Source organism: Aethalodelphis obliquidens, unplaced genomic scaffold (genome assembly GCF_003676395.1).
Source record: "Aethalodelphis obliquidens isolate GAN/ISIS:26980383/991018 unplaced genomic scaffold, ASM367639v1 scaffold116, whole genome shotgun sequence".
Classification (NCBI taxonomy): Eukaryota; Metazoa; Chordata; class Mammalia; order Artiodactyla; family Delphinidae; genus Aethalodelphis; species Aethalodelphis obliquidens.
Window position 1 is genome coordinate 1,522,996 of NW_020838060.1, and position 22,374 is coordinate 1,545,369.

General features: G+C 49.6%; 1 protein-coding gene across 4 annotated transcripts in view; it reads left to right on the forward strand.

Moving 5' to 3' along the window:
• Positions 1–22,006, forward strand: part of CGN (cingulin) — a 23,144-nt gene extending 1,138 nt beyond the window's left edge. For 2 of the 4 annotated variants that reach the window (XM_027097598.1, XM_027097596.1), the window contains exons 2-21: positions 5,322–6,196; positions 6,944–7,044; positions 7,198–7,267; positions 7,369–7,458; positions 8,926–9,053; positions 10,029–10,161; positions 10,454–10,666; positions 11,105–11,253; positions 11,507–11,639; positions 14,052–14,252; positions 14,603–14,809; positions 15,183–15,440; positions 16,455–16,625; positions 17,136–17,297; positions 18,321–18,410; positions 18,879–18,962; positions 19,069–19,187; positions 19,509–19,617; positions 20,007–20,170; positions 20,487–22,006. In XM_027097598.1, the coding sequence (XP_026953399.1) occupies positions 5,336–6,196; positions 6,944–7,044; positions 7,198–7,267; positions 7,369–7,458; positions 8,926–9,053; positions 10,029–10,161; positions 10,454–10,666; positions 11,105–11,253; positions 11,507–11,639; positions 14,052–14,252; positions 14,603–14,809; positions 15,183–15,440; positions 16,455–16,625; positions 17,136–17,297; positions 18,321–18,410; positions 18,879–18,962; positions 19,069–19,187; positions 19,509–19,617; positions 20,007–20,170; positions 20,487–20,628 (3,585 nt within the window). In that variant the 5' untranslated portion in view covers positions 5,322–5,335 and the 3' untranslated portion in view covers positions 20,629–22,006. Of the gene's footprint in view, positions 1–4,596; positions 5,194–5,321; positions 6,197–6,943; positions 7,045–7,197; positions 7,268–7,368; positions 7,459–8,925; positions 9,054–10,028; positions 10,162–10,453; positions 10,667–11,104; positions 11,254–11,506; positions 11,640–14,051; positions 14,253–14,602; positions 14,810–15,182; positions 15,441–16,454; positions 16,626–17,135; positions 17,298–18,320; positions 18,411–18,878; positions 18,963–19,068; positions 19,188–19,508; positions 19,618–20,006; positions 20,171–20,486 lie in introns of those variants that run through there. The other 2 variants (XM_027097597.1, XM_027097599.1) reach the window with 2 other exon arrangements.
• Positions 22,007–22,374: the final 368 nt, after the last annotated feature.

A 22,374-nucleotide genomic window follows, 5' to 3' on the forward strand; every position in this document is an offset into this window, starting at 1 on the left:
TGAGGTTCAGACACGTAAAGGAAAGGGCGTGGAAAGGTGCTGTTTCCCTGAGGTTCTTTACCCGACTGCCAGTCTGAGCCGGTGCTGATACCTCCCTCTGGCTTTGAGGTGGAATCTTTCTCTAACCATTCATCTATAGGGCAAGACAGGTGCAATTAATAGACACTGAGAGGTAGAGCGAGAGGGCACCCCCATCTCTTTGCTAGGTGTGAAACTAAGTCTTTCAGTTTTTGTCCTCCTTTGCTTTCTTGCCAGGGAGAATATTTCCTTCTTTCTCTTGAGAGAGTGCTCTACAAGAGAGGGATTTGAGTAAGCCTAGATCCCTAGGCCTACAAAATGTGTAGAAATACTTCTTTCTAATGAGGCCTCTTTCTGGGGGCTAATGTCAAGCCCTTCCCCCAAGCATACATACTTCTGTGGTTCTAGGTGGGGCCATTGGGTGAGGTTTGGGAGCCTAACCAATTTCCTTGATGCCTCTCAGAAATTCCCCATTATTTCCTTAAACCCTACCAGGCATCCCTGACAGCTGGACCATGATGGCTGTCAGACTAGCCATAGGCACTGGTGCAGGAAATAAGCAGGACTCCTCAGGAGACCACAGGACTAGGAGATTCAGCACCTCTGAGTCTCCAAGCTGGATGAGAGGTGCACGTCAGGGCTGAGACAAAATTTCTGAGGCAGATTCCCTTGCCTTAGGCAGGTGAGGGAATCAGAGCCAGCCTTAGCTTGGCCCCTTTGATGCCCTGCCTGAGGAGAGTTGTTGTAATTGGGAAATAATTAGCAACCGCTATGTTGTCGACAGGCTGCCTGCACATGCCTCTCTACCTCTTTTTTCATCCTGGATATTCGGGAATGGGGGGCTGGCTCTAGGGGACTGCTAATCCAGAGATTTGCCTGACCCTAAGAGGATTCTGGCTTCCTAGAACCCTTCCTGCTTTCCCCAGGCTGACCTGCATGCCATCACCCATGTGGGAGGTGAGGAGGGGGTAGGGCTGCTGCTTTCTTCACGCCAGGGAAGGGGAGAACTGAGGGCCAGGGAGGTGGCCCAGGTTAAGTGTGGGATCTGGAATGCAACCTTGGGAACTTTAGAGGGAGGGGTAGAGGGAGACAAAGTCTTCTGTTACACACTGGCCTGTCTGTCAGTCACCAGGCACACTGTGTATCTGTTCCTGCCTGTTCCCTCCCCACCTTCTGCCTCTTCCTTCAGAGCCTTGGCTTTGGCATCTAAGCTGGACGGAGTCCCTGCCCATGGTTTTGCCCCTCTGCCTCCTCTGTGGTGTGGAATTTCTCTGGTCTGCTTCACAAGCTGCCAGTGGAGTCTCCCCGGCCCTCCCCTTTCCCTTGCCTCTCAAACCAGTCCAGCCAGTTTGCAGGGGCCCAGTTCCTCATTGTGTTTTTTTCCCCACTGGCCAAGCAGCTCTAGTCTGGTGCTCAGGTTTGACTTTTCCAGTGGACTGAGCCAGGAGTACACATGGGGGGGAGTTCTTTTTTTTTTTTTTTTTGCAGTACGCGGGCCTCTCACTGTTGTGGCCTCTCCCGTTGCGGAGCACAGGCTCCGGACGCGCAGGCTCAGCTGCCATGGCTCACGGGCCTAGCCGCTCCACGGCATGTGGGATCTTTCCGGATCGGGGCACGAACCCGTGTCCCCTGCATCGGCAGGCGGACTCTCAACCACTGCGCCACCAGGGAAGCCCACATGGGGGGTTCTTTCTGGATCCTTGGGCAACCTTATCTTGCTAACTCTTTATGAGAAAATAGGAGCCGAAAGAGCAAGGTCATTGAACTGTCCTTTTCTGTTTTCACCATTTGCTTTCCTTGTTTCCTCCGAGGGGAGTCTAATCTCTGTACCTCTAGTTCACCCATTTTCTGCATCTGCCAATTATATAGCATCTAGCATATTGCCAGGCCCTATGTATACCAGTTCTTCCTGGGCACACCTGGAGCCACCCCACCCCCACTTCCTGCCAGGAGTCCAGAGACCCTGTCACTCCTAGTTGGAAGCCAGCTGCTTATGGTTGGGCCAGAGGTGATGGAATTGGGGCAGGGCAGGCTAATGAGTAACTCAGGGAGAAGTGGCTGCCTGATACAAGTGCTGTGTTCTCCCTCTCCTTACAGGCAGGAATGACAGAGGCAGAAAGATGAAGCTGAATTAACTTGTGGCCTAGTCTCTTCCCAGAGTACAGTTGGTGGGAAAAGCAGGGTCAGGCGTCTGGTGAGAGGAGAGGCTCTGGGCTCCCTGTTGCCTGGCACTAGATCACTATTTACCTGCCTCTGGGGCTTACGAAAGGCCTTGGAGCTGCCTTGCTCACCGGGCCCCGCCCCGCTGTCCTCTGTAACTGAAGGCGGATAGGTTTCGGGTTTTCCATGTTGAATCATTTAGAGCCCTGCTTTCTGACCCACCCCAAAGATCCCTTTAGCCCTCCTGGCCCTTGACCCACATGTCCTGGGACTGAAGGGGGTTGAGGTTAGGGAGTCACTGGGACCTCAGGGTACACTTGGTGCCGCCTCTGAGCAGCTTGGTGCTCTTGGGCAGGCAAGGGCTATGCACTCGCTGGGACTAGGCTGGGAACTTCTTGACCTGGATCTGGAAGATCAGTAGATGTACTGTCAGGGTAGAGCTGCATCATGAATAAATCATGTGACTTCTAGGCACATCTGGTTCCAAAATTATGCCTGAATAGGACAGGGAGTCCAGGCCAGGAAGAGGTCCTGTTACTAGGACAAACAAGAAATGGCTGTGCACGATCCTTGGGAAATCTCCCCACTGCTGTGTTGAGTCTGCCTTGGTTTGGGATACAACTTCTTTTTGTTTGTTTCTTTGCGGTACGCGGGCCTCTCGCTGCTGTGGCCTCTCCCATTGCGGAGCACAGGCTCCGGACGCTCAGGCTCAGCGGCCATGGCTCACGGGCCCAGCCGCTCTGAGGCATGTGGGATCCTCCCGGACCAGGGCACGAACCCGTGTCCCCTGCATCGGCAGGCGGACTCTCAACCACTGCGCCACCAGGGAAGCCCTGGGATACAACTTTTAATAGATATATATTGACAACTACCATCTGCCAGGCCCTGGGGACACAGGAGTCAGCTGAGAACAATGTCTTTTTTCCCTCCAGGAGCTTATAACCTAGTGGAGGAGACAGATAGGAAACAAATCATCATTCTGATAAATATATAACTAAACTGAGGCACACTCACTGAAGGCCAACTATGGAGTGTATAATGTGAATCTGATCTAGTTTGTGGGAAGGAATGGTCAAGGAAGGCTTCTCTAGGAAGTGGCATCCTTCTGTAAACCAGGGGAAGCCAGGAAGGTCCTGTTGGAAGGAGCAGCATATGTGCAGGATAACATTTGTTGTCAGCTTTGTGACAGGCTTATGCTGCTAGGTGCATTCATGTTTAATATCTTGACATTTCCCCTCTTTTTATTGAAGTAGAACCTAAGTAAATAAAGTGCAAAAATCTTAAGTGTATAGCATGATACATTTTTACAGTTGTGTATACCCACATAGTTGTTATTATCTAATTCTCACAGGTAATTACCTCATGAGGTATTATTATACCCATTTTACAGATGAGGAAACAGGCTGGGAAAAGTTGTGATTTGCCCAAGGTTATATACATCAAGTGAAGGTCAGAAGCTGGGATTCCAAGCCAGATCCTGACTATAGTCCAGTGCCTTTTCTATTGGATGAGTGGCTTGGAGAACTTACGCCTTTGCCTTGTAGCTTCTTTTCTGGTCCCATTTCTTACTTGAATTCCAACATAGGGCTCTGCCAACTAAAAATATTGCTTTCTGGGGTATCTGAGTCAGTGGTTGGTTAAAGTCCTCCCCGATGTCTGCATAGTGGAAGGATCGGGTCCTTGGGTTCATGGGTGGGCCTTAAGGACCTCTTGAGATTCTGTGGTAAAAGTTTGGGTGGGCGGTCTCCTGGGGGAAGGGTGCATTGCTTTCATCATTTTCTCAGACACCAGAAAAGGTGAAGAACCATTGCTGATAAGGTGTTCCTCCCCCCCTGTATCTTCCCCTGTAGGGGAGGGGTTGGGAATGCTACTAGGAATGCTCTTCTTCCAATTCCTTTCTCACCTGGAGCTCCGCCCCTCCCTTCCCCACCCCTCCTGGGTTCCTGAGCTTCCTGGCACTTCTACAATCCCTGAAAGGGGCCTTGCCAAGTTTCCTTGGCCCAGAGCTCCACTGGGAGGTTGAGTTGGGTATGTTTGTGTCTCTGGCACATCAGAGGCTCCTCCTCCAGTTTGGTGCTAGGCCCTGGTGGAGGTTAGCAGAAGGGGTGGGGAAGCTGGATTTTTATTTGCTTAGAGGAGAACCTCTCCCTGCAAGTTCCTGGAGCCAGAGCAATAAGCAATACCTGGAACACATTCCATTTGCTGACTCTGAGCTTAGGCAATGTAGACCCAGGGAGCTGGCCTGTAGGTGGTCTTGGCTCTGGCTCTCAGATGGGACAAGTCTGCCTGTCCTGGGGCCTGATACTCTTTTTTTTTTTGGCTGCACCATGAAGCTTGTGGGATCTCAGTTCCCTGACCAGGGATGGAACCCAGGCCTCAGCAGTGAGAGCACCAAGTTCCAACCACTGGACCGCCAGGGAACTAATTCCTGGACTGGTACCCTTAAATGTTACTTAAATCTTTTCTTGAATAGGTAGTACATGGTTCCAGATTCAAAAGGGACAAAAAGATATATAATAGAAAGCCAGTCATTCTCCCATCCCTGTCCCCAGCCCTCAGTTCCCCCAACGCTGATGCATCACTGCTATTGGTTTCTTTGAGTATCCTCCCAGAAACGGGATGACATATCTTGGGGTCTTCTGTATTTGAAATGAGCTCTGGGATTGGAGGCCCCTATTCTCCATTGGGTTGGAGGTGTCTGCAGGTGGGGCTTGGGTTCTGCCTTCCCTGGGGGTAGGAGAAGCACATGGTAGTGCTATAGGTGTACGTGTGAAGATCAAGAAAAATCTTTAAACTCTTGACAAAACCAAGCTGCCCAGGACTGTATTAGAGGAAATGGATTCTTCTGGGTCAGTGGGTCTCAGAATGTGGAATCTGGACCAGCAGCATCACATCACCTGGGAACTTGTTAGAACTGTAAATCCTCAGTTTGGGGCTACCTGCTGAATCTGATACTCTGGGGGCAGGGTCCAGCAGTCTGTTTTAACTCGTCCTTCAGGTGACTCTGCTGCTCAGGTAAAGTATGAGAACCACTATTTTGTGTAGAAGGGATTGGCAGGGCAATCACCCTCACAAAAGCTGGGCAAGTGGAGGTTTCTGGGTTTCTACTTGTAGTCTCTCAGCTTAAACTCTTCATCTTCTAGGACCCCTCCTACCCATGGAGCAGGTGTCCACCATGGCCGAGCCCCGGGGCCCTGTAGACCATGGAGTCCAGATTCGCTTCATCACAGAGCCAGTGTGTGATGCAGAGATGGGCACCCTACGTCGTGGTGGACGACGCCCAGCTAAGGATGCAAGAGCCAATACCTATGGGGTTGCCGTGCGTGTGCAGGGCATCGCTGGGCAACCCTTTGTGGTGCTCAACAGTGGGGAGAAAGGTGGCGACTCCTTTGGAGTCCAGATCAAGGGGGCCAACAACCGAGGGGCCCCAGGAGCTCTGAGCTCCGACTCGGAACTTCCCGAGAGCCCCTACTCTCAGGCCAAGGAGTTTCCTGCCCGCTCGCAGGGAAGCACATCTGATGAGGAGCCCGGGGCCCACTGGAATGGAAGGCTACTGCGCTCCCAGTCCCAGGCCTCACTGGCAGGCCCTGCCCCTATGGGTCCAAGCAACAGGAGCACCAGCCTGCTGGAGCTAGCCCACCAAGGAGCTTACCTGGACAGCACCATTGACACTGCCCCCCTGTCTTCGGTGGACTCCCTCATCAACAAGTTTGACAGTCACCATGGGGGCCAGGCCCGGGGCCGGACTGGCCGCCGCACGCGGATGCTGCCCCCTGAACAGCGCAAGCGGAGCCAGAGCCTGGACAGCCGGCTCCCACGGGACACCGTTGAGGAACGGGAGCGCTGGTCCCCCAACCGCTGGACCCCTAGCACAAAGCATGACCAGCACACGGGCAGCATGAAACAGTCAGCCCAAAGCTGTCTTGGTGGCTTTAGCCGTTCCCGTCAGACCCAGGACTGGGTCCTTCAGAGTTTTGAGGAGCCACGGGGGAGAGCACAGGACCCTCCCATGCTACAGGTCAGACCTCACCCCTCTGTGGCTTCCAAGCCCTGGCCCCTTCTCATCAGCCCTGACCTACTTGGGTCTCCATGTTGGTTCAAATGACCTATGGCAGAAAGTCTACTTTTTGTCCTCCCCTTTATCCATCTACTTAATAGATGGTATTCACATGTACAAGACACTTCCATGGGCAAAATGCTGAAGGAAGTGGAAGTAACTGTGAATCACCATTCACAAGCATGGAGAGTTACTTGTCATTGCCCGACCATTAACTGTGCCTCAGTCACCAGCGTTTGCTAGGTCTGCAGCAAATGTGAGGCAGGCTTGGAAGATATGAGTGGCTCCCTGGTGCTCTTGCCAAAACTCCCCGCTTTGTCTCCCACTCAGGAATGCGAGCGCGTGGGGGAGTGACTTTACTCTGAGACAAAGTTAAGCCCATTCTAAAAGTAAATCATTCACAAATTCTAGTACATTAACTGCCATTAGTGACAAATAACCTGTGACACAGCTCACAACTGGTCGAGATCTGTGTGTCGAGCAAAATCTGGTTTGCAGCGATAGTGAGAGGTGTACCCTGCTTGGACCCCTTCCTGGCCTGTTGCTCCGGCCTCAGAGGTGTTGCCTCTTTACCCCACTTCAGGCTTGTTCGTCGTGCTTGAAGGGCCTCGTCTCCCAACTGCCACGTCTCTTCCATCTGAACCCCACACACGCTTCTGGCGTAACCTTTGTAGTCTTCCTATTGCTCTGGGTTTACTTTTTTTATAGTTCAAATCAACTCCAGACCTTCTCCGAGACCAGCAGGAGGCAGTCCCACCAGGCAGTGTGGACCACGTGAAGGCCACCATCTACGGCATCCTGAGAGACGGGTGAGTGGGGACCCTCCCAATAGCAGAGTCACACACCTCCCTTCTTTTCCTTCTAGCTTTGTTCCCCATCTTCCTTGCTCTTAGCCTTTCCTTCCCTCATCTCTGCTACCCCTTTCCTCCCCTAACCTTTGCATCTGTCCTTTTATCCTCCAGAAGCTCAGAAAGTGAAACCTCTGTGAGGAGGAAGGTCAGTTTGTTGCTGGAGCAGATGCAGCCTCTGGTGGTGAGTGGCCTTCTCACGGTGGGGCAGGGGGCAGGGTTAGGGCCTTGTGGGCCTTGGGATCTGGATGTGGACTCGCTTCCTTCCCCCCGTGTCTCTGGCAGATGGTTTCTTCTGGTTCCACTAAGGCAGGGCAGGGTGAACTCACCCAAAAAGTGGAGGAGCTACAGAAAAAGCTGGATGAAGAAGTGAAGGTGAGGAGAGATTAGAGGTGCAGGAGGGATGAAGGGCCACAGGGGGAAAGAACCTTGGCCTGAGCTGGCCCTTCCAAACAATGGAATGAGCACTTGTGTGTCCTGTGAGACAAGAGTATGTGCTAGTCCCAGGAAGGACTTCTGGGGTTCTCTGGAGCTTAGAGAGGAGGAGCACATTCATCAGGGGTCTAACTACTTCTAATTCCATTTCCTTTGGAATTTCCTGTCCTAGCTCTGCCACTCACTGTGGCTGTATAAATCTTGAGTAAATTATTTACCTCAGTTCTTGGCATCATCATAGTAATGATGGCAGTAATAGTAGCTGTCATTTATTGAGTTTAATTTTTGTAGTAGGTACTATCCCGAGTAATATGTAATAATTACAATGACCCTGTAAAATAGGCGTCCTTGACCCTTGTATGATGAGAAAGTTGAAGATCAGAAAGGTTAATTGCTCAAGGTGGTAAGTTGTAGAGGAGGAGTGTTAAAATTCAGGTGAGTCTTATGCTCAAGCCTACGTACTCCTCTTTTTTTATACTGCTTCCACCTGTCACAGTATTGCCTTGTATATAGGTGGTGCTCAGTAAGTGTTAGATTGTAACTCCCCTTGTTTCCTGAAAAGCGCTGTCATGTACTGGTTGAGCGGTGGGCTGTGGAGTCAAACTGAATTCAAATCCTGGTACTCTTACTTGTTGGCTATGTAACTGACCTTGGGCAAATTCTTTAAATGTTCTAAGCCTTTGTTTCCTTAACTGTAATGTGAGGATAATAATTGTGCTGTGTTAGTTATCTCTTGCTGTGTAACAAATTACCTCAAAACAAACATCCCCCAGTATCTGAGTGCCCAGGATCTGGGAGCCACTTAACTGGGTAGTTGTGGCTCAGGGTCTGTGATGAGCTTCCAGTCAAGGTATTGGCTGGGGCTGTAGTCATTAGAAGACTTGACAGGTGTTGGAGGATTTACTTCTAAAACGGCTTACTCAGTGGTTGTTAGTTGGAGGTCTCAGTTCCTTGCTATGTGGACCTCTTCATAGTGCTGCTTGAGTGTCCTCACAGTATGGTAGCTACCGTCCCCCGGAGGGAGTGATCCAAGAGAGAAGGTAAGGAGGAGGCCGCAATGCCTTTTTCTGACCTAGTCTCAGAAGCTACACATCACTTCCCCCTTTTTCTATTTGTTGGAAGAGACAGCCTATACTCAAAGGGAGCCTATATTAAGTCCAGCCTATACTCAAGGAGAGAGGCTTCACCTTTTGAAAGAAATGTCAAATAATTTGTGGACATATTTTAAACCATTACAAGTACCGAGGCTTGTTATGAGGATTAAATGCAGATAATATACATAAGGTCCCTAGTACAGTGCCTGTCATATAGTGAGTGTCAATAGATGTTAGGTATTCTCATTATTCCTGGTCCTTCTGAGAGGCTTTCCCTACTCTCCACCTGTTTCACTCTCTTTTCCCTTTCCAGAAACGGCAGAAGCTAGAGCCATTCCGGGTTGGGCTGGAGCGGCAGCTAGAGGAGAAGGCAGAAGAGTGCAGCCGACTGCAGGAGCTGCTGGAGAGGAGGAGTGGGGAAGCCCAGCAGAGCACCAAGGAGTGAGTGCAGCTGATGGTGCTTGCAGGGCTGCATGAGGGCCTCAGCCAGAGTTAGAGGCTCCCCCAGGGCTGGGGGAGACAGGGAAATCTCCAGAAGCTGAAAGGGGCCAACAGAGAAGGTTAAAGATAGGACCTTTCTCTTTACCTTCTCTATCAGTAATGCTGACAGCACATGAGTTAGGCTCCCTAGATTTGCCTCTGTGCATCAGGTTCTTAATCTGTAAAATGGGATTTTTTTTTTAAAATGTGATGGAACTGAACATGTCTTTTTTTATTTTTCAATTTATTTTTATTTTTTGGCTGTGTTGGGTCTTCATTTCTCTGCAAGGGCTTTCTCTAGTTGCGGCGAGCGGGGGCCACTCTTCATCGCGGTGCGCGGGCCTCTCACTGTCGCGGCCTCTCTTGTTGCGGAGCACAGGCTCCAGACGCGCAGGCCCAGTAGTTGTGGCTCACGGGTCCAGTTGTTCCGCAGCATGTGGGATCTTCGCAGACCAGGGCTCGAACCCGTGTCCCCTGCATTGGCAGGCGGATTCTCAACCACTGTGCCAATTCACAGGGAAGCCCTGTAAAATGGGATTAACGATGGTACCTACCTCACAGGATTGTTGTGAGGATTTAATCATTCATGTAGCAGAAGTTTTTGCAATGAGTACTGTGTAGTAGGCACTGATCTAGATTCCTGGGGTTCATCAGTGAACCATAAAGATGAAGCATAGCTTCTAGGAAGGGGGCACAGACAGTAAACAATTAACATATTGTATAAGTAAACGTATTACATATGAGAAGGTGGTAAGTAGAATAGGTTAAAGCAGATCAGGAGGGCTGGGTTGCAATATTAAACAAAGTAGTCAGGGGAAGCCTTGTTAGGATTTGAACAAAGACTTGAAGGAGGTTTATAGGAACTAATATAAGTAAAGTGTTTAGAAAACGGCCTTACACGTAGTGCTCAATACTGTTATCTATAATTAATATTAGGCTCCAGAACATGAAGCTCCTCCTGGACCAGGGTGAAATGGTACGGCATGGGCTGGAGACACAGGTGATGGAGCTGCAGGACAAGCTGAAACAGGCCCAGGGTCCTGAGCCTGCTAAAGAGGTGCTAATGAAGGTAGGGAGCAGGATTGGGGTACCTTAGCCTCTGCTTCCTTTCAGCTAGAGCATCCTCAAGTCTGCTCATCTGCAGTTTCCCTAAAGTATGGGGAGTAGGTAGCTGATTACAGGTATCCCTTAGGGTGCTTTCACGCTGACTCAATGACGGCGTGGCACTAGAGCCCAGAATGGTAGATTTCCTTTATCCTAACAGGGCATCTTAGAGGGCAGAGAGCACCTGGTACCATGCCTAACAGATAGGAGGTGCTCAATAAATATTTTTGATTGACTTCCACCTTCACTTTGCCCAGGACCTGGTAGAGACCCGGGAGCTTCTGGAAGAGGTCTTAGAGGGGAAGCAGCGGGTAGAGGAGCAGCTGAGGCTGCGGGAGCGGGAGCTGACAGCACTGAAGGGTGCCCTGAAGGAGGAGGTGGCCTCCCGTGACCAGGAGGTAGAGCATGTGCGGCAGCAGTACCAGCGGGACGCAGAGCAGCTTCGCCGGAGCATGCAGGATGCAACCCAGGCACGTGACAAGAGCAGGGCTGGGAAAAGAGAGCACCCCCAGGGAAGGGGGCTGCCTCGAGGTCTTGGTATTTGGGGAATTTTTCATGGTCATAACCGGAACTCCCCCTAAAAGACACATGTGAGATGTAATGAAAACCTTGCTCAGGAAACCTACAAGGGCAGAGGGAAGGAATGCAGGCCAGAAGTCCTGTGAGGATGTATGACAGAAGTCCCATGGGGAAATAACTGGGGGAGGCTTCCTGTAGATGACAGAGGGGCAGACTGTGTCTTGGGAAGAGAGCCTTCTGCTAGCATTGCACCAGGTACCCTGGTTGTCAGGGTGTGCAGTGGGCATGGTGCCTCTGGACCTGAGCCTCCCCTTCTACACACTCACACTTTGGTTTGGAGTGAGCTCTTCCCTCCGAGCCTCCTGGCCCCTGACTCTCCCCTTCCCTAGGATTACACAGCATTGGAGGCTGAGAGGCAGAAGATGTTAGTCCTGGTGCGGGAGCTGCAGAGGGAGCTGGAGGAGACCTCGGAGGAGACAGGGCATTGGCAGAGCATGTTTCAGAAGAACAAGGAGGAACTTAGAGCCACCAAGCAAGAGTAAGGACATTGCCCCCCAGGATGCTTATACATGATTCTTATATTCCCCCTCTTTTCTGCCAGTGCTGTGCTCCTTCCTTTCCCATTTCTCAAACTGCCCTTCTCCATCCCCACCTTCCGCCCTCCTGAGGGTGGGTGCCCAGTGTCCTGCCTCCAGGGAGGTGGTTGTCATTGCCATTGTCCTGCTCACCTCTCCCAGGCAGGCGGCCTCACCCTGTTCCCTTTCCCTTTCGTTTCACCTTTCTGGGCTCAGACTCCTGCAGCTGCGGATGGAGAAGGAGGAGATGGAAGAGGAACTTGGGGAGAAGATAGAGGTCTTGCAGAGGGAATTAGGGCAGGCCCGGGCTGATGCTGGAGATACTCGCCAGGTGGAGGAGCTCAAGAAGGTACTTGGGAGTTGGGGGGCAATAGGGCAGGTTGGGGTGATGGGTATCTGCCTCACCTATCCACGAAGGCCTCCACACTTGTGTGGCTGTCTCCCGTGTGCTTGGTTTTCAGGCTTCATCCTGCCTGTTCAGCCTTATCTCTTCCCAGCACACACTCTAGCAGGACTGGTCTCCTCACTCAGTATAGAAGTTTCTAATGGAACGGGCTCTCGGCGGCCAGGTTGGGTTATAGCCAGAGGCTGCTGGCTGCCTCCCAAGAGACCTCATGGGTAGCAGCATTGAGGTGGATTTGTGAAACTCCAGGGTCATTTTTGCAAGCTTGGAAACCTAATTTGGTCAGGATAGCAAAAGTTGCTCTGTCTCTCAGAGGGGACTCATTAACTACACTTATGAAACAAACATTTACAGTTAGAATGCCAGTTTATTAACTTACAATGAGTAGTGTTGTCACATGGACTGGAACACTTGCAGTGGCATGGCCAGCTGACCTATATGGGAAGCCAAATTGTAATTTGAAGGCTGCTTAGAGAGTATAGAATCTAGACACAGGTAGCTAAATGTTTTATCATGTATGGATATTTTATGAATAATAAGGTCATAAAATTGAAGTGAACACAAATAATTTCTTCATATTCCTGGTATCAGTTTATGAAGGACAAGAAAGCAATGAATTATTTCAGATGATTTGAAAATTAGAAAATATTTTCATTAATTATAGGGAACTGGCATTTGTGGCCTCCTGAGAATCCTTCTGGGTTTATATTCTTTCATTTGCTATGCTGTATATGTAGTAGGTGCTCAGTTAACAAGTATTAATTAATCAATTCTTGTTTATCATGCTTTTACTATAAAACTACCTAATTGTAATCAAGGTAATCATATTTTTAAATGAGTAAAGAAATATAGCTCTGAATGATGATTTTCCAGATAAATAAAAGCCTGAGCTTATGCAAAATATTTGGTGGAGAAAAAGATAATAAATGTTAACCAAACATACTTTGGTGGTTGTGAAATCAAAAGTACTCCTAATTTTTACTATACTGTTTTTAAGTTAACAAATATCAAGGATAGTCTGAGGTCTGTTAAATATATTGGCTGATATAGTGAACTTGGACATTCCTCTGGACAATCTCAGTTGACTTATTATGCTGGGTAAAGCTAAAAAGCAAAAAAGTAATAACTAGTGTTTCATTTATATATTAAGCTAATTTTATTAAGTATTTAATAAATCAATAAGATATATATTAGGAAAATAGACTAACCCAGTCCACTGTAGACCATACACTGTGCTATTTTTCTTTTTCTTCTTTATTTAAAAAATTTTGAAAATTTATTTATTTTTGGCCGCATCGCACCTCATGTGGGATCCTACTTCCCCGACCAGGGATCGAACCCTCACCCACTGTGGTGGAAGCATGGAGTCCCAACTGCTGGACCGCCAGGGAAGTCCCCTCTTTTTCTTTGTAATTAGTATGTTAGTGTCTTACACTGAAGACTCATGATATACATATAACCTTTCAGCCTAATTATACTTTCTGAATTTCAGAAGTAGCTAATAGATAAAGAATTAGAATGAGAAATCATATTTTGATTTTTTAAAAAAGAAATCAGAGCAGCACCAATATTTATTGTGTCACATATTTTGGTTTTCAGCATTTAAAAAAAATAGCCAATCCTGTTTTATGCATACCCTCATCTGTTCTCACTCCATGTAATTTTTTTTAATGGAGATTTAGTTCACATACCATAGAATTCACCCTTTTAAAGTATACAATTTAGTGGGGTTTTGTATACTCACAGAGTTGTACAACCAACACCACCACCACTATCTACTTATAGAACATTTTCATCACCCCAAAAAAGAACCCTGCATCCATTAGCGGTCACCCTCCCCACTCCTGGCAGCCACTAATCTACTTTCTCTCTCTATGGATTTGCCTATTCTGGGCATTTCATATAATGGGACTCCTATAATATGGGGCCTTTCATGTCTGGCTTCTTTCACCTAGCATAATGTTTTTCAAGGTTTATCCATGTTGTAGCAAGTATCAGTGCTTCATTACTTTTTATGGCTGAATAATATTCCACTACATGGATATACCACATTTTTTATCTGTTCATCAATTGATGGACATTTGGGTCATTTCTGTATTTAGCTGCTATGAGCATTCACTGACAAGTTTTTTGTGAACATATGTTTATAAAGTTCTCTTGGGTATATGCCTAGGAGTGGAATTGCTGGGTCATATGGTAACTTTATGGTTAACTTTCTGAGACATTGCCAAATTGTTTTCCAAAGTGGGCATACCATTTCACATTCTCACCAGCAGTGTACGAGAGTTTCAGTTTCTCCACTTTCTGTTATCCCAGGCTGGCTCTCTCTGCCCTGTCACCATTTCCCTTCCCTTCTAGGAGCTGCGCCAGACACAGGAGGAACTTAAGGAGCTGCAGGCAGAGAAGCAGAGCCAGGAGGTGACTAGGCGACACCGGGAGCGGGAGTTGGAGAAGCAGCTGAGGGTAGAGGCTGAACGAGGCCGGGGGCTGGAACTGCAGAACCTCCAGCTACAAAAGACCCTCCAGCAACTGAGACAAGACTGTGAAGAGGCTTCCAAGGCAAGGGGAGTGGGCACAGGGCTTAGGAGGTGGAGGCTGAGGGGTCTGGAGGGCTGAGGAGCCAGAGGGCGTGGAAAATTACCTATCATGGGTATGTATAGACCAAATACCTTGGTCCTAGGTGTGTGGTTAAAAGTAGCCAGGATGTGGCAGCGGGGGAGGTTGGGCTGTACCTGGTGACACCCATTGCATCTCTGTAGGGGTGGGATTCTCAGGGAAGCCTCTGGCTGGTGGCACTACCCCTTTTCACACCTGGGTTCGTGTGAGCTCTCTTTGGGGTGGCTTTCCTGGGAGTCGCCAATGACCTTGAGCCCTGGGGTCTGAGCCACCTCTCCCTGAACCGGCCTCAGGCTCAGATGGCAGCAGAGGCAGAAGTGGCAGTGCTGGGGCAGCGTCGGACAGCAGTGGAGACGACGCTTCGGGAGACCCAGGAGGAAAATGATGACTTCCGAAGGCGCATCCTGGGTCTGGAGCAGCAGCTGAAGGAGGCACGAGGCTTGGCGGAGGGTGGGGAAGTGGCGGAGGCTCGGCTTCGGGACAAGGTGCAGCGGTTAGAGGTCAGTGCTTTTGCTGACATTGTTGGCTTCCTCCTGGCCCTCTCTCCTCTCATCCCTGGCTAAATACTCAGTCATCACTTTGATTTTGCCTGTAGCGTGCTTCTGTTTGCCTCCCTAGTCCTCTGTCAACCTCGGGTTTATTTCCTGGAGTGTGCTTTAGTGTGAATGTCTCAGCCTTTGCACTGGTATTTTTGTCCATTTCCCACTCTTCGCATGTTCTCTGATCTTTGCTGGTTCCTCTGAGCCTGTTTTCATTGCCCACCTTTTTCATAAACATCTGTTCCTCCTCCCTCCCACCTACTCACCTCCAAATGGCTTGAGCCCAAGCTTTGCATCCCCTCAGTCCAGCGTCCCTCACCTTCCCCACTCCCAGGCAGAGAAACAGCGGCTAGAGGAGGCCCTGAACACAGCTCAGGAAGAGGAGGGGAGCCTGACAGCAGCCAAGCGGGCACTGGAGGCACGGCTGGAAGAGGCCCAGCGGGGGTTGGCCCGCCTGGGACAGGAGCAGCAGGCTCTGAACCGGGCCCTGGAGGAGGAGGGGAAGCAGCGGGAGGCGCTCCGGCGCAGCAAGACTGAGCTGGAGGAGCAGAAGCGCTTGCTGGACAGGACTGTGGACCGGCTGAACAAGGAGGTGGGGCACGGTGGCCTGGGCTCAGGAAGAGGCTCAGCTCATACAGAAGCTTGCCTGGGGGGCGGGGGGAACAGGGGAGGGAATGGGGTCACGACATGTGGTGTTTGCTTTCCTCAAGTTCATTGTTGGGGAGGCCAAGTCTACATCTGCAGTGTGGCATCCTTCCTACTTCCCCTCAGTGTTCTTGACCTCCCCCTACCTCCCATTCCTTTATGATCTTGATCCTTGGAGAATGTCTCCTGGAGTTCCTCTTAGAAGTCTGTAAGACCTAAACATAAGAATCTTCGTTGGTAGAGTTTTATATTTAGGGGAAGGAAAAAGGCCTATAATCCCTCCTTAGATGTCTATAAGACCTAAAAACAGGAATTTTCATTGGTAGAATTTTATATTTGGGGGAGGGAAGGAGAAAGGAAGAAAAGGAGATAAATTGCTTTTTTTCAGGTAAGGTTCTCCTCCTAATCGCTTATTTATAAAACCGGAGCAAACACCTAAAATATTTCATCAATTCTAAAATGTACATTTTATCGTCTCTGAAATTGATTTGTGTCTTATAATTGACGGTATGTTATAGTTCAATTGGCAAATTTTTCTTTTTCTTTGTAATAATCATTGGTATCTTGGGTTTGCTGAAATATGGTCATTTAAGGTTTACTTTGTATCAGGCACTATTGTAAGTACTTTACGTAATTAATTAACATAATTCTCACAACAACCTTGTGATATAGGTGCACTGTTATTATCCCATTTTACAGATGGGGAACTGAGACCCAGAGAGGGTAAATAACTTGCCTGTGGTCACACAGCTAATAAGTGGTAGAGCCAGGATTTGAACCCAGGAAATCTATATATTACTCCCAGCCGTACTAGGGACCTAGGTCCAGGAAAGAGCAAGAGAGGGCTACTTCGGCAGGAAGGAGGCTCTGGGAGAGTCTTGGGAGTCTGGGCCCAGAGAAGAGAGAGAGGCATCCGTTAAAGAGATGCAGTGCTGAACAATCTCTTTTCTCTGTGTCTCAGCTGGAGCAGATTGGGAATGACTCTAAGCAAGCCCTGCAGCAGCTCCAGGCCCAGCTGGAGGATTACAAGGAAAAGGCCCGGCGGGAGGTGGCGGATGCCCAGCGCCAGGCCAAGGAGTGGGCCAGTGAGGCTGAGAAGACCGCTGGAGGGCTAAGCCGGCTTCAGGATGAGGTAGGAGCCTAAATGGCAGTAGTCCCAACGTCCTTGGTTTGAAGGTCATTACCTCTTAACCTGTGACCAAGGGATCCTGGGACCTGGGTTTAGGTCTAATCACTTCGGTGGGGGAGGGTGGGGGGAGTTGTCCACTGTAGGCAGAGACAGTAGAGGATGCACTGTCTGCACAGCAGTGATTTTCAAACTCTGCTGCACACTAGGGTCACCTGGGGAGATTTTTAAGATCTCAACACCCAAGATGCCTCCTGTTACACTTAAATCACAAACCCTGGGGCTTGGATCCAGGATCAGTAGTCTAGAAGCTCCTCACGTGATTTAAACTTGTGTAGAGAATTTTAAGACGATAGAGAATATGGGCTAAAAGTCAAGTCTTTTTATCATCACCGTGCTCTGGCAATTCTAAAGAATGACAGAGTTGAAGAATTTTCCCCCACGGGGTGGACTGCTTCCACCCTTCAACCCCCATCTTACCTTATCTGAGCTGCTGCATTTTTCTCTTCTGACCAGACTCAGAGGCTGCGGCAGGGCCTGCAGGCATCCCAGGCTGAGCGGGACTCTGCCCGGCTGGACAAAGAGCTGCTGGTCCAGCGACTGCAGGGGCTGGAGCAAGAGGCAGAGAACAAAAAACGCTCCCAGGATGACAGGAGCCGTCAGCTCAAGGGCCTTGAGGTGAGGACAGTGAGGGGGTGACGGGTGGTGGGTGGGATGGGGAAGGTGAGGGTGTCCGGATCCTGGCACAGGTGGGACTAATGTGGGGAAAAGAGCCAGGACACTCCAGCCTCTGGGATAGGAAACTGGCAGCCGACAGCTGATGGGTTTTGTTTGATTGCAGTGTTGTAAACAACTTTGAATTAATTGCCACTGTTTAGAAATTTATAGATGTCACATAAAATTTTGGATTTCTGGCTTTTCTCATACATTTGGAAAATATAATAACACTGGGCTTTGAGTCTTGAATTGTCCACATGGCAACAGTTGGCTGGAGCTGAGCAGTGGCTTCTCCCCTTTAGAGTCAACAGTGGTCTTCAGTTTGCTATATTTGGCAATAACAACAACAACAGTAATAAGAGCAGCAGCAGCAGCAAGCAAACACTTACATATTGTGCTGTGTGCCAGGTACTTAAGAATTATTTAATCCTGAGAGTAACCTTATGGCATGAGTAGGCTTGTTTTCCCCATTTTATAGATGAGGACAGCTGAGACACAGAGAGGCCAAGCAACTTGTCCGTGGCCCCTTTGCTAGGAAGCAGTCGATCTGATTTTTAAATCCAGGCAGTCTTGTCTTAGCCTCTACATGGTACTGCCTGACTTGAATTTGCTTCCCCAATCTGTACCCTGATGCTTCAGTTTCTGACTCTCTTTATCTCAGCCTTGGCCTGGGCACTTGGGTTTCTCTCTATTTTCCCATTTGGGAAATAGGGCTGCACCAGTGAGAAATAGATTCTGGGGTTTGTCATCCTGCCAAGGCGCCAAGGTCAGAGCGGGCCCACCCTTTTCCCTTGATGCCTCACTTGGGCAGCAGAGGGCGCTAGCTCCATGGTGGCTCTGGGCAGGGGCAGGGACCAATAGGTTCTGGGATGTGGGAGAGAGAAGAACCTGTGGAGGCTGGTGTCTGAGAGGCTCCTGGGCAGAGTTTGGCGTTCTGGTGTCCAGCATTTGGGGCAGAATTAACCTGTTGGCCCTCTGCCACAGGAAAAAGTCTCACGGCTGGAGGTGGAGTTAGATGAGGAGAGGAGCACTGTGGAGCTGCTGACGGAACGGATGAATCGTGGTCGGGACCAGGTAACCCCTTCCTTATGCCTTATCCGTGTCTACCCCGATGACAGAACCTCTTGGCCCTTTCAGAAACAACCCTACCTTCCCATCTTTCATATATGGAGTTCTGGCTGCAGAATCGGTGCGTGGCCGGCTCTACTGCAGGGTCTCATCTGCTTTCGGGAGGGGTTGGCGGGTTTCCTCAGGTGGAAAGAAGCCGGGAGTTTGAATGGAGGAAGGAATCCTGGTGGCCTGGGCTGTGGATCTGAGTCTGGGCTGCTTGCATTCAGAAGGGACGTTAGTCCCTGGTGAGACTGAGGAGGCCCTGTTTAAATTCTGGGGCCCCTCCCATCTGAGTAGGCTGTGATTTCTTAGTTGCCTGGGAATTTGGGGGATTCAGAGAGCACCCTCCAGCTACTCTGCTCCACTTGGTTCAACTTGCTGGTTCATCATCAGTCCTCCCTAAGTCTGGTGCCTCTGGCCCATCCCCACTAGGTGGACCAGCTGAGGACAGAGCTCATGCAGGAGAGGGCTGCTCGGCAGGACCTGGAGTGTGACAAAATCTCCTTGGAGAGACAGGTGAGGTGGGGGGGGTCTTGGGGATAGGCCTGAGGAGGTGGGTAAAATGACCATGGAAGCAATCGCAGGTTGAGTGCTAACCAAGGAGGCTTCCTGTCCCTCTCAGAACAAGGACTTGAAGAGCCGGCTGGCCAGCTCAGAAGGCTTCCAGAAGCCCAGCGCCAGCCTCTCTCAGCTTGAGTCCCAGAATCGGGAGTTGCAGGAGCGGCTGCAGGCTGAAGAGAGGTGACATGAGCCCATCCTCTCTCTCTCCCTCTGGGCTTTTCTCCTCTGGTGTCCCTACATCTTCTGCTTCAGACATGGCCAACCTGGCTTGATCTTTTGGGAGACCTCTTCTCTTGATGGGGAGAAGAGGGAGTTGCAGAAATTCTGAAATGTGAATGACCTCTATCTACCTGGTTCTTTGCATCTGTCCTGGATCCTCCTCAGTCTAATGGTTGGGCTCGTGGCTGAGCCCTTGGAGTTCTTGGAGGCAGTATGGGGCCAAGTAGGAGTTTCTTTAGAAATGACAACAGCCATAGACATCCCCCTACCCCACCCTCTTAGGGAGAAGACAGTTCTGCAGTCCACCAACCGAAAACTGGAGCGGAGAGTTAAAGAGCTGTCCATCCAGATTGATGATGAACGACAGCATGTGAATGACCAGAAAGACCAGGTAAGGATGGCAGCTAGGGCCAGGCAACCATATGGCAAGTATATACTATGCATTTGCTTGAAGGCCAAGAGAGGTCCCATCTCATAGGTCTTCTAAACTTAGACTTTCCTTCTATAAGGTCAGAGAGACTAGAGTGAAAGGACTAGATTAGAGCAGTCATAGTAAGCATGGGTATCGAGTACTTATGATGTGCTAGGCTCTCTTTCTAAGTGATGTATTAACTTATTTAATCCCCAGGACAAACCTAAGAGGTTAGGGTACTGGCCCATGGTCTCAACATTTTCCTAGGGGCAACTGTATATACCTTGTCAAGATTGCTGCAGGGGAGGATCCCAGGCCACGGTAGCAGCAGCTCCTTTTCTAATGTGGGGACTTGGTATCCTGCCTAGCTAAGCCTGAGGGTGAAGGCTTTGAAGCGGCAGGTGGATGAAGCCGAAGAGGAAATTGAGCGACTGGATGGCCTGAGGAAGAAGGCCCAGCGTGAGCTGGAGGAACAGCATGAGGTCAATGAACAGCTCCAGGCCCGGATCAAAGTCCTGGAGAAGGACTCCTGGTACGGGCTCCTCTTCTGACCCCTGTTCCATCGGGATAGCAGAGCAATAAGGGAATGGGCTCTCCTGAACTGGATGGGGAGGAGGATCTCTAAGAAGGGACTTCGCAGGCACTCATTCCTGGGTGAAAGCCAGTGTGACTGTCTTTTAGTATCTCAGCCCCCATCCTGTACCCAATCTCCGCATATCTCTAATTAGTGGGGGAATCTTGTGAATAGCTTTAGGCCTTAGGAGAACTGGGAGTTTCCTTAGCATGAAAAGGGAGGCTGTTTAAATCTTTCTGTCTCCTTCCCTGACCAGTATTTCTCTTTGACTCAGGCGCAAAGCTTCCCGCTCAGCTGCTGAGTCAACTCTCCAACATGAAGGGCTGAGCTCAGATGAGGAATTTGACAGCGTCTACGATCCTTCCTCCATCGCTTCACTGCTTACGGAGAGCAACCTGCAGACTAGCTCCTGTTAGCTCATGGTCCACAAGGGCCCATGAACCACACTTGAGGCCTATCCTGGCCAGTCCTGCTCTGCTCTGCCCAGCCTCAGATTCCTCATCCCTGTGGGGGACCCAGTTATTCAGACCTAAGACAGGGAGGGGTGTGAGTGAAGGTGATAAAAAAGGCATCAGCGCTAAGCCGGTAGACAGACTTTCCCTTTCCTCTGGAGGAGTGGGCATTTTAAGCCAACAGAGCCCCCTCCTTAAGTGCCGACCCCCTCTTCTGCTCCCTCACAGCAGTAGGTTGGTGAGCATATAGGCTGAGAGGGATTGAGCAGGATAGGAAGGGATAGAAATTGCCATGTATATAAAGCTTTATTTCTTTAGCCCTTAACCCCAGGCTCAGGGAAATACCCTATGTGATTCTGCCCCCTTGACTCCTGCAACTCATTTCCTTCCCATTCTGGAGCACTGTAAGGGGAACATTATGGGTAATGGACATGCTGGCGTGGCTCTACCCACTTCTCAGAGGCTCTTCTTTGCACAGTCATGGGGCCCATGTGGTAGTCCCCACCTGTCTCCATTCCTGTATTTTTTGTCTTCCCCAGGCCAGGATCCAAGGGACCCTTTCTCTTTCTCTTCCTATCTTTACCGTTTCTATGTTCCTTCTTTCTTCTCAGTGCCTTAGCTGGGGTGAGGAGATAAGGATGCTCTTCTTGCCTTTTATTACCTGCACATTCATACCTCTCCAAGGACCACCCTTTCCCCAACCGGGGCCTTCTGCCTTCCCTGCTGCCCCAATGACTGGTCGAGAGACCTACCGGCTTCCCTGCCTATGAGGCCCTGTGAGAGGGACTTTGGGAGGGCCATGATAAGGTGGTGGGGCTGCTTCTGCTCAGGGTTTCCATCCTTCCTCCTCTCCCTCCGTGACCATGGATGTGCTTATAAGATGGTTGCACCTGGGAACCCTGACCACTGTCTACGCAAGTTTGAAAAGCAAAGGTTTTGGTCTCCGGGGCCTTAACTTGTGGTTTCTCTGATCAGATGTGCCCAAACTCAGTAGGGAACCGAGGGACCCTCATTATCTCAGGAGCTTGGACCTGATACAGAGGGGCTAGAGGCTGACTCTTGGTAGAAATGGGAAGAGGCAATGGTGGACTTATTCCTCCTTTGGGATTTGGGGAGAGCCACGTTCTGGTGGGAGGAGGTAAGGGAGATGATTCACCTCTCTTATTTTCTAAGCAGACTGTAAGAAGCCTAGAGGAGGGAGAAGCCTGTTCTCACCAATGACTTGTAATTTCATGATTAAAAAAAATTTCCTTTATTCTGCAAATCATATATTCTCTCCCAATCCAATCCAGCATTGAATTTATTTTAAATTAAATATTAAAATTATATATCTATACTGAAATCCTTGACTTGTCTTCTCATTCTTTTTCCTGACTTATTTGGAGGTCTAAATTTTATGAAGAAACCATTTTACTGTACAGCTTAGAGGCTGAAGCTGGGGTTTTCTTCACCTCACTTTTAGAGGCATTTTACAACAGATCAGATGGAACTTAGGGAACTGAGAAGTGTTTATAGCAGCTCCATTCTTTCCTGAGGAAACTTTTGGGAATAGCAAGGCCAGTAAATGCCTTCTCTGAGGGTTAAAGGAGACAGACCAGAAATGGGTTTTATTCCTTTGGGGCATAGGGATAGCCCAAGCATGCACCTCCCAGGCGCAAAGATACCCATCCATTCTTACCAGGCATGGGACCCAGTCCCTCCATGAGAGGT